Raw genomic sequence first — 10,721 nt, 5'->3', positions numbered from 1 at the left:
GCAGATATTCCTTAAATTCCAGGCTTTGTTAGTGCCTCAAAGTTTGAGTTGAATGAATTACTTATCTGGTCCAAGGCATTCAACAGTGTATAGGTGTTTGGAAAGCAGATAGATATATGATCTCATATGTAGCCAGGAAAGTGATGTGTAGCCATATGTGGATGGTTCCTTTATTCACGCTTTTCAATATTGTTAAACAAAAATAAAATTCTAGTTACCGAAAAGTATATACAACCACATATCTGTGGATTTGTCAATATTCCTAAATACCTAGCAAAATTAAAAATAAAATTTTAGAAATGGACCGCTTTTGATACATATTTCTTGGATAGCAAAGAGATTCTTGAATTATGTTTGGATTTATGATGTGAGAGTTATTGTATTGACAATTTACTTTCACCTTAACCACTTTAGAAATTTATATTAATAAAGTTTGGTTTGTTATAGTTTGTGTTTTGCTGAAAGGAAGCCAAACTCTTTTTTAGTTTTGATTGGTTTTAGGCGTTTTATTTATCTATTTGAATTAATAGCAACTGACCTCATAAGAATAACTCCAAACTTGAGTTATCTGCACCATGAGATTTAGAATTTTCAGCGAAATTGTATGGCTGCAAGCGGTGAGAGTTCAGGCAAGGAGCTATGTGCCACTAACAAAAGCATACCTGTTGTTCCCATTCCTAGACCATCTGCTGTGGTTGCTGCTCTATATCTGCATCCGGATTATCTCTGAGTGAATTTTACACACACGTATCATACTTACAAATTAATCACACCATATATTGTGGCAGTATGGTTCCGTATTGAAGCTTCTCTGACTTTTGGTTTTGAAATAATGATAAGATTTGGCTTTCTTTCTAAGCGCATGCTGGATCAAGAAGAGAAAGACTTGAAATTTCTTCAAATGAAAGTGCAACACAGATATTTTTTGTTCCCCCACATAAGCTTTGCCAGTTCCTTGAGGAGGCATCATCAATATTTGGAGAATCAAGGTTAGAGTCACTAGTGATATGCAGCAGAATATGGCTATATTTCTTGAACTTGCAGTTATTAAATATTTTGATTTCTTGCTTGTTGGTTAGTTGGAGTATATTATTTTCTTGGTATTTGGGTATATTCCAATTTCTAGTTATTCAGGTGCTTTTCAAGGATAGTCCTATCCTTGTTCTGCTTTTCTTGAGCTATGCTAAAGATCAGTTTGATGGTTTTGTCTTGAATTAATGTGATACCAAAGTTTGCTACTTAGTTGAATGAAGATGCGCATATGATTACTTACGTCACTTAAATTAACTGAATTATGATCCTGAATTATTTTCAAACTTAAATGTTACTAAATGTATATTTACCAAGCTCCCATAGGTTAAAAGAAAACTCAATTGGAGTTCGAACCCAATTAAGTTTATCAGCTTCGGGTTGACAACAATTTATTCTCCATCTTGCAAGCCCCGCTCACCTTTAAACTTTATTTTTCTCTCCTTATTTATTATTATTGGGTTTTACACTGTGGTAAACAATATTTAAGAGGAATGTATGCAATGGTCATCAGGTTTAATGTCATAGTTGTATTTGGGGTTCAATTTTTAAAATTCATAAAGTTAATATTTTTGTCATTACATTCCTTAACAGTTTGACGCAACTAAGCTTGCTTGTTTTAATTGTCACTCACGTCTTGATTGTTAGATGCTAATAGAACATATATTGCTTGGGTCTGATCCAAACCAATAGCTTAAGTGCTTTGAATTGGACTCCACAATGTGTGTTTTGTTTGCATTGGACATGGTCTTAGATTTTGGTAGTAGATCTATGAATATATGATTCTGGTTCTGTCATCCAATTAGTTAAGCTTTTGTATTGAATTGAGACTAGATATTATGTGTTTGATTTGCATCAAGCTCATAACAATGCCAGGCTATTAGTTAATCAAATACACATGTTCGATGCATGCCAGTCTATTTCAGTTATCAGGATTGAAAACAAACTAATTAACCAAACTCTAATGGCATGTTAGATGAAAACAAAATGCATTACCAAGGCCTAATTACGCAACTTATCTGCACAAGTAGTTTGGTAAAATTAGTTGTGTGTACTAATTTTACTGCAACTTTGTTTTCTGTTTATCTGCACTTTTTCTCTATTAAACCAGGCCTGATATATTCTTGTGATCGTCCCAGCCTTGCAGTCTATGTATGTTGGATTGCCATTTTATGAAGTTAACTTTTTTATGTTTGGTATATTATTCTAATGTCCAACTGATTTTCTATATCAAGTGAAATATATATATACACATGCATCATTTCTAATGATGAATCTATCTTGGCTTTATTCAGATGCTGCGTTATTGCACGTGAGATGACAAAAATTCATGAGGAGGTATCATAGTTTGTCTTTTTTGGCAGGATTTTTATATTTATCTATAAGTTTCTGCTGTTCACCATATTATGATGTCATGCATTTGCACAATGTTTTATTAATGAAATATGGCCATGGTATTTTCTATTGGTAAATTTGATACCAATTAACCAATATATTAGCTTATCATAGCATAATAAGCCAATCAGAAGTTTGTAAGACTCAAAATATACTTATGAACTATTTAAGACTATAAATTTTCTACAAATCGATGCGTCATGATTATGATTTAATGGAAATCCGTGACATGGTAAGATTGATGAATGTCATGGATTAAATAATTCCCAAGCTCTAAAACTGCAAAATTTTCTAATGATCTATGAATTTAAAAATTTATTTATAAAGAGCTCCATTTGGTTATGAATCTTCTACATATTGTGTAAGAAAAGAACAGTGTTGGAATTAGGGGTTGGAGATGGATTATTATTACATTTTCTATCCAGAAATTGCTGAGTTTTTTGCTTTCTTCCTTTCTATGCTCAAAATGGTACTGCAAACATAGGATATAGTAGTAGAGAAATGCAAACCTTGATATTTCATCAAACTGAATCTGTTCAAGTATTAGTTTGTTGAAAAATATATACCCTTTATGGGTTCTCTTTTTATAATCCTTCGTACCTTATTTTGATGCTTATTCTTCTATATTCTACTTGTTTGCTTGTTTCTCCTTCAACCTTCAATGAACATAACTCTTGTAATGTGCTCATTCTCCATTTGATTATCGGGCTGACTTTTCAGCTCATGTCCTTGTCTGCATGTTTCCTATATATGCCTGGGTGAAAAGCATCTGATCTAGGTGTTGTTGTTGAGCTTATACCATTGGGCTTTGCCTTCTTGGTATAATAACCTTTTACTAGTATAGTCAATTGATTATTGTGCTTATCATTCCCTGAAGCTCCATAACTTTTTTATAGCATCAAAACTAAAACATAAAGGAATTTGTCACTTAATGCGGTCAATATTTATGTGAGGCCTATGCATAGGAATTTGCGACTTCTTTAAACATTTAAGATGTTCAATAGGCAACCAGGTGGACAAAATCTAGAAAATATAGAATAGGAGAAAATTAATGTACAATCACTATAAGTTTGAGTGCTTAATATCATCAAAGGAGTTATAATTTCACAGCTATATGCTAAAAACTGAAAGATTCTTATTCAGAATAATGCACATAAAACAAATATCATGTAAGCTTTCCAGGATATTACAGTGTAATAGCTTTATTGTCCTTGTGTGCATATGACACTCTACTTGTGAAAACTCATATTTATCTCATAAAGTACTATACAATATTTACTATATTTACTAATCAGAATGACGAAATACGAACTGATTGTAATAAGAGCTGCCATGCAACATAAATTTCACCCATTCTCGCCTAACCTAAAGTTCGAATGAGGATCCATATATGGTTTACTTTTATGTTCTGATTCAAGCAATCAATCACTCATTCAGTTTTAGATTTTGGTATATGAGATGCCTGTAATATATTTATATTTATTTGTAAACCAGTTCTGGCGAGGCTCGTTGGGTGAAGCGAGTCAAGTATTTTCAACCCAACAACCAAGGGGAGAAATTACACTCTTAATAGAAGGGAAAGCTAATTCTGTTGCTGAAATTCCATCAGATTCACAAATTGAGCATCACCTCAAAGTCTTGATATCTAATGGTCATAGTCTTTCCACGGTATGGGTTGAGTCTCAAGCATATTTAATCTCTTATTTCGTTGAGTCCTAAGCTGAATTTTATCATGTTTGTCGCATTGCATGTTGGTTAAGAAAACAACACTTGTTCCATTATGGACTACTTCCATATTGGTTAACTGCTTTTTGAAACCCACATGTGCACACAAAGGGAAAAAAAAGAAACTGGATTATCAAATTTTCCATTGAGCTGTAACAAATTTCACTAAGGAAAGAAGAAATCTATTATTTTGTGCCTCACTTAGTGCTTTTGTACTTCTTCAACAATGTTATCGGAAAAGAAGCCATTTCGAATGCCTACATTTATTGGAGTTCCACTTTCTTTGCCTTGAAAACTTAATTGATCTAATGCAAATTTCTCTTCTGAACATCGATTAAAATTAATATCTACTCTAGCACTCAAAAATGCTGAGATTTTACGAAAACCAGGAGTAGCTATATTTTTTCTTGCTCTTGAATCATCAACTTACATATCTATGTCTGTTGCACTTGTTGCAATATCTTGCTTGGTGTCTTGGTGGCATAGACAATGTCATATAGATCACAATGAAAACAAAATTTCTGTTTTTCTTCTAGGCGAAGATGATTTTGGGATTTTTGCCCTAAAACGTGATTGTCTTTTACCAGTTATCATCCCAATCTCTTGTGGCATGCTTTCATTCCTTAAGACCTGCCACCCTTTCCATTTTTTGCACCATCCCCACCATACTTCAAGAGCTAAGGATGTAATACAAGACTAGCCTTAGACTTGAAAATCAAAATGCAACAAAAGCCATAATTTAAAACTACCTTAGAATCCCATGAACGAAAGTTCCAATTGTTTTAGTAAGGTTTTTCCCAATCCCTGCTATCAGTTACTTGAAATTGTCTCATGAATTGTGATACTGAACCATAACGGAATTTTTTGCCATGAACTTTGAAAGCACATCAGTGTTGTATTTCTTGATTTTCTGGTTGCCAATTGATGAGACAAATATCATGAAACTTTAACTAGATCTCGAAGAATTGCAGCATGTGTCTTTGGAGTTGTTAGGACTTGGGTCACCCTTGTTATTCCTATCCAGTTTCTCTAAATCTTGATTTATGTGCTTTCTTGATTCTTGATTCAAAAGTCATAAATTAGATATGTATTCCAATTTCTTGAAGTTTGGTGCTTCATTCGACACGTGCATGATGAATCCTATGGCATCTCCCATGCTTCTACTACACACACTCTAACCTTTTGGATAAATGTCAGGCATCTAGTTTTTTCTCTGACGTGGATAACCATATAGGCAGTGAGATTGGTTGCTGAAGGAACATCAGTGAAAAAGAAGCAGGTATATGCACTTGCTCTGAAGTTGTCTGAGAAAAGTATTGGAGATGATGAACAGAAAAAATAGTTAAATTTACTGCAGACAAACGTGAGGTACTTTTCTAATTGTTGTTCTTCAAGTTTGTTATTCGGCATGAATGAGAACTAGTAAAAGTTTAGAATTTAAGTGATGGAAGAGTGAACCTCAAAATTCCCAGTCTCCGCCTTGTTTTTGTCGTGATTGATTGTTTGTTTTATCGCATTGACTGCAACAACAAATATACATAAACATGTATAAAATTGAACCTTGAGGTTATGAGACAAACGATGCTTCATGATTAATTTTTCTTGATGACCTAAAGGCCAGTGTATCAAATAATCATTCATTTTGTTTTACTTTCTTTGATACAGAAGAGCTCGGAAAAGAAAACCATATGCATTCCAGCAGGTATAAAACTAATCTCAATTCTCTAGCTGTGATTTTTAATTCATATCAATTTAACGATTCTAGTTACGGTTAATCTTCAATAACAAATGAATGTTTTGCTGCAGACAAGAATCTTATCTGGAAAAGGAATGCTTGGTTACTTGAATCCTGGCAATGTAACATAGAAAAAAGCAAAGAAGTTAACTGGGGCAGTTCCATCAGAATAAACTTAAAAATGTCCATGTTGTATGAGGCAAATTTTTGAAGGTGATTTTTACTTGCCACTCCCTGAAAAATACCAAAATTATTTGCTACCACCTGATTTATTAGAAATTAATTGTCACCATTCCTTTAATTTTATCAAGCAAGGTTGCCACAAATTTTTTCCCCAAATGCATATCTTAATTGAAGAAGATGTACTGTGTTATGAATATAAATGCCTCTACCACCAACCACTAATTTAGCCACCCATGTATTATTAGTAGTTGATGGTAGCAGCCCATGTGTTCTATAGGTAGGTAGCCATCTGTTATAAGCAAGTAGCCCACCTTTGGAAGTTTATTTAAAGACTACTAGATTAAAGATCCACTCTAACGCCGCGGGTTGAATATATCAAAACAAAAAAGATTGCAAAGATAGTATAGATTTTGGGAAAAAAAAATGTTAATATTATTTTTTAAAATGATTTTTAGTAATAGGAAGTATATTTGAAAGACACGAATGATTGAGAAATATATTATTGGAATATGTTATTTTGTTTATTGAATGATGAAAATGTCATCATTTAGATATTTTGAAAAAAAGAAATTTAAATATTAAGTATTTCACTTGGTTTTTCTTTTCTGTAATAATTGAAATAAGATGATTCTCTAATTTATGTATACATACATCTTTATTTATGTATATCTTTATTTAGTGTAGAATGATTGAGAATTTAAAAATTAGGATCAAGTTTTTTTTTGTGATTTTATATAATATCAAAGGTATGAATGGTAGTTGCGCAGATTTTATTGTGGGTAGTGTGTTATTAAAATTACAAGTGTCAAATTTTTCTAATCAAATATTTCTTTAGGAAAATATGGATTTGTGGTTTATTTATTTTTTTTAAAAATATATATATTTTGTAGAGAATGTATTCTCAATATATAGTAGTTTTATTTATTTACACAAATTTTCACTTTATACATATTTTTTAAAATTCTGTAATGTTTTGGATTCTTATGAAATTTTTAAAATTATATTCACATATAATGATGAAAGGATAATAATAATAATAATAATAATAATAATAATAATAATAATAATAATATATATATATATATATATCTTTCTTTAGTGTAGAATGATTGACAATTTTAAAGTTGAGATCAAGATTTATTGTGATTGTATATAATATCAAAGGTATGGATGGTGGTTGTGTAGATTTTATTGGAGGTAATGTGTCGTTAAAAGCTAAAAGCGCCTAAGTTTGATGACCAAATCTTTCTTGGATTAATGGTTTACTTATTTTTTTTAGAAAATTAAATTTTGTATTTTATAAATATTCAATATATAGTAGTTTTATTTATTTATTTATACAATTTTTCACTTTAGGCATATTTTATAAATTCTTGGAAGAATTTTATTTGTAGGTTTTTTTTTTAAATTAGATTTGCATAGAATGATACTCACTCTGTTCTTTTTTACTTGTCACGTTTTAGAGCTCTTCTATGTTTTTTTTTACTTGTCACATTAGAAATTTTATACAATATTAAATAATTTTTTCCCAAATTTACCTTTTAATTTAATGTACTTGTACAATTTTTCAATAAATCACAATTAACTAAGCATTAAATCATATACTCTACTTGGTGAAGTTATAAATAAGGGTAGTTTTAGAAAGTAATGAAATTTTTTTATAAAACATAGGTAACTAACTAACTTTAACCAAATTTTCTAAATCAGTGTGAATTAGATAAATGTGACAAGTAAAAAAACAAAGAGAGTAGGAGGGTAATAAAAAGAATTTTCATGCTCAAGAAGGAAAATATCTGAAATATATATAATTAAGAGATAAAAAAACAAACATATTTTTTAAACTTCCATTCAAACCTTAAGGTAGAAGAAATATAAGCATAACGTGGCTTACGAATGCTATTTTAGATTAAATGAAGATGATTATGCCGATTCTATTCTTTTATGTAGATATATAGATTATTTATTAAAAACAGATAAAAGTTTCAATCAATAAATTGACCTTAAAAACATAATATATATATATATATATATATTTAAATAGGCTAAATTTTATGGATTATTTAGTGGATGGGACTAGCTTTTTATGGGCTAATTCCATATATCACGTAGTACATTTCACAGGAAGAAAATCTACTTTGTCAGGAATTTTTACATAAATAGATTTTTGATAATAATCAAATAAAAAGCAACTCAACAATGTGGAATTTTTTCATATATAATTAGAAAATTTTGAGGATGTACTTTTCATTAACAAATTCATTCTTAAATTCATCCCAGATGATGAATTCAATAGAGTTTCTTGTTTTTTTCATATTATTATCTTTTATTTATATATTAAAAAAAAAAAATTCTCATCATCTCATCTTCATCTTTTAGCTAGGGTTGAAAAAAAGAAAGGGAAAGAAAGTGAGAGATTCAGTCATTGATTGTGGTGGCTAGGGTTAAAAAAACAAAGCGAGAGAGAATGAGAGATTCAGCCATTGACTGTGGTGGCTAAGGTTGAAAAAAAAAAAGTGGAAAAGGATGAACCAATCAGAAAAAGATCTCTCCAGTTATCTCATCATCTTCTTCTTCTCCTCCAACTTTTTCATTATCATCATCATCATCATCTACTTAAGAGCGAGGCGAAGATGGTAAAGAGAAGAAGAGGGAGAGAGAGTGAGAGATCCAGCCTTTGGTGGCTAAGGTTGAAAAAAGAAAGGGAGAGAGTGTGAGGATCCAATCATTGATTGTGGTGGCTAGGATTATCCAGCCGTTGGTGACTAGGGTTGAAAAAACAAAGGGAGATAGAGTAAGAGATCCAACCATTGATTGAGGTGGCTAGGGTTGAAAAAACCAAAAAAAATCTGGAAAAGGATGAACCAAGCGGAGAAAGATATCTCTAGCTATCTCATCTTCTTATTCTTCTAGGGAGAGAGGGAGAGAGATTGAGAGATCCAGCTGTAGATGGCTAGGGTTGAAAAAAGAAAGGGAGAGAGAGTGAGAAATCCATCCAGTTATTATGGTGGCTAGGGTTATCCAGCCATTGATGGCTAGGGTTAAAAAAAACAAAGGGAGAGAGTGAGAGATCTGGAAAAGGATGAACCAATAGGAAAAATATCTCTCCAGTTATCTCTTCTTCTTCTTCTTCTCCTCTAACTTCATCATCATCATCATCATCATCATCATCATTTTCAAGAGCGAGACGAAGGCGGAAAAGAGAAGAAGAGAGAGAGAGAGGAAGAGCGAGTGAGAAATCCAGCCATTGTGGCTAAGGTTGAAAAAAGAAAGGGAAAGAGAGTGAGAGATCCAATCGTTGATTGTGGTGGCTAAGGTTGAAAAAATAAAGGGAGACGGAGTGAGAGATCCAAGGGTTGATTGTGGTGGCTAGGGTTGAAAAAACAAAAAAGAATCTGGAAAAGGATGAGCCAAGCGGAGAAAGATACCTCCAGTTATCTCATCTTCTTCTTATTCTCCTCCAACTTCTTCATTATCATCATTATCATCATGCTCAAGAACAAGGCAGAGATGGAAAAGAGAAGAAGAGGGGGGAGAGAGAGTGAGAGATCCAGCCGTTTATTGTGGTGGCTAGGGTTATCCAGTCGTTGATGTCTAGGGTTGAAAAAACAAAAAAACAAATCTGGCAAAGGATGAACCAATAGGAAAGAGATCTCTCCAGTTATCTCATCTTCATCTTCTTCTTCTTCTTCTCCAACTTCTTTTTCATCATTATCATCATCATGCTCAAAAGCGAGGCGGAGGCGTAAAAGAGAAGAAGAGGGAGAAAGGTAAAGAAAGTGAGAGATCAAGCCGTTGGTGGCTAAGGTTGAAAAAAGAAAGCGAGAGAGAGTGAGAGATCCAGTCGTTGATTGTGGTGGCTAGGGTCATCCAGCCATTGGTGGCTAGGGTTGAAAAAGGCAAAGGGAGACAGAGAGAGATCCAACCGTTGATTGTGGTGGCTAAGGTTGAAAAAACAAAAAAAAAATCTGGAAAAGGATGAACCAAGAGGAGAAAGATATCTCCAGTTATTTCATCTTCTTCTTCTTCTCCTCCTCCAACTTCATCATCATCATGCTCAAGAGCGAGACGGAGGCGGAAAAGAGAAGAAGAGGGGGGAGAATGAGTGAGAGTGAGAGATCCAGTCGCTGATTGTGGTGGCTAGGGTTATCCAGCCGTTGGTGGCTAGGGTTGAAAAAACAAAGGGAGAGAAAGTGAGAGATCCAGCCTTTGATTATGGTGGTTAGGGTTGAAAAAAACAAAAAAAAATCTGGAAAAGAATGAACCAATAGAAAAAAAGATCTCTCCAGATATCTCATTTTCTTATTCTTCTCCTCCAACTTCATCATCATCATCATCATCATTATCATCATCATGCTCAAGAGCGAGGCGGAGGCAGAAAAGAGAAGAAGAAGAGAGAGAGAGAGAGAGAGAGAGAGAGAAAGATCCAGCTGTTGATTGTGGTGACTAGGGTTGGAAAAACTAAAGAAAATCTGAAAAAGGATGAACCAATCAGAGAAAGATCTCTCCAATTATCTCATCTTCTTCTTCTTCTCCTCCAACTTCTTCATTATCATCATCATCATCATTCTCAAGAGCGAGGCAGAGGCGGAAAAGAGAAGAAAAGGGGGAGAGAGATTGTATGTGTGTGAGAGAGAGATCCAGCCGTTGATTATGG

At 32.9% G+C, this 10,721-nt stretch overlaps 1 protein-coding gene across 1 annotated transcript; it reads left to right on the top strand.

Annotated features, from left to right (window-relative positions):
- Window positions 1-859: 859 nt before the first annotated feature.
- Window positions 860-6,014, top strand: LOC120254733 (ribosomal RNA small subunit methyltransferase I-like; the record flags this gene model as incomplete). Its single annotated transcript, XM_039262777.1, has 6 exons — window positions 860-989; window positions 2,325-2,367; window positions 3,919-4,092; window positions 5,384-5,517; window positions 5,815-5,851; window positions 5,956-6,014. Coding segments are annotated over 4 exons (455 nt in total), but the record flags the coding sequence as incomplete, so codon positions are not given.
- Window positions 6,015-10,721: the final 4,707 nt, after the last annotated feature.

The sequence above is a fragment of the Dioscorea cayenensis genome, unplaced genomic scaffold (genome assembly GCF_009730915.1).
Source record: "Dioscorea cayenensis subsp. rotundata cultivar TDr96_F1 unplaced genomic scaffold, TDr96_F1_v2_PseudoChromosome.rev07_lg8_w22 25.fasta BLBR01000600.1, whole genome shotgun sequence".
In the NCBI taxonomy this organism is placed as follows: Eukaryota; Viridiplantae; Streptophyta; class Magnoliopsida; order Dioscoreales; family Dioscoreaceae; genus Dioscorea; species Dioscorea cayenensis.
This window is presented reverse-complemented; position numbering and strand designations above follow the sequence as displayed.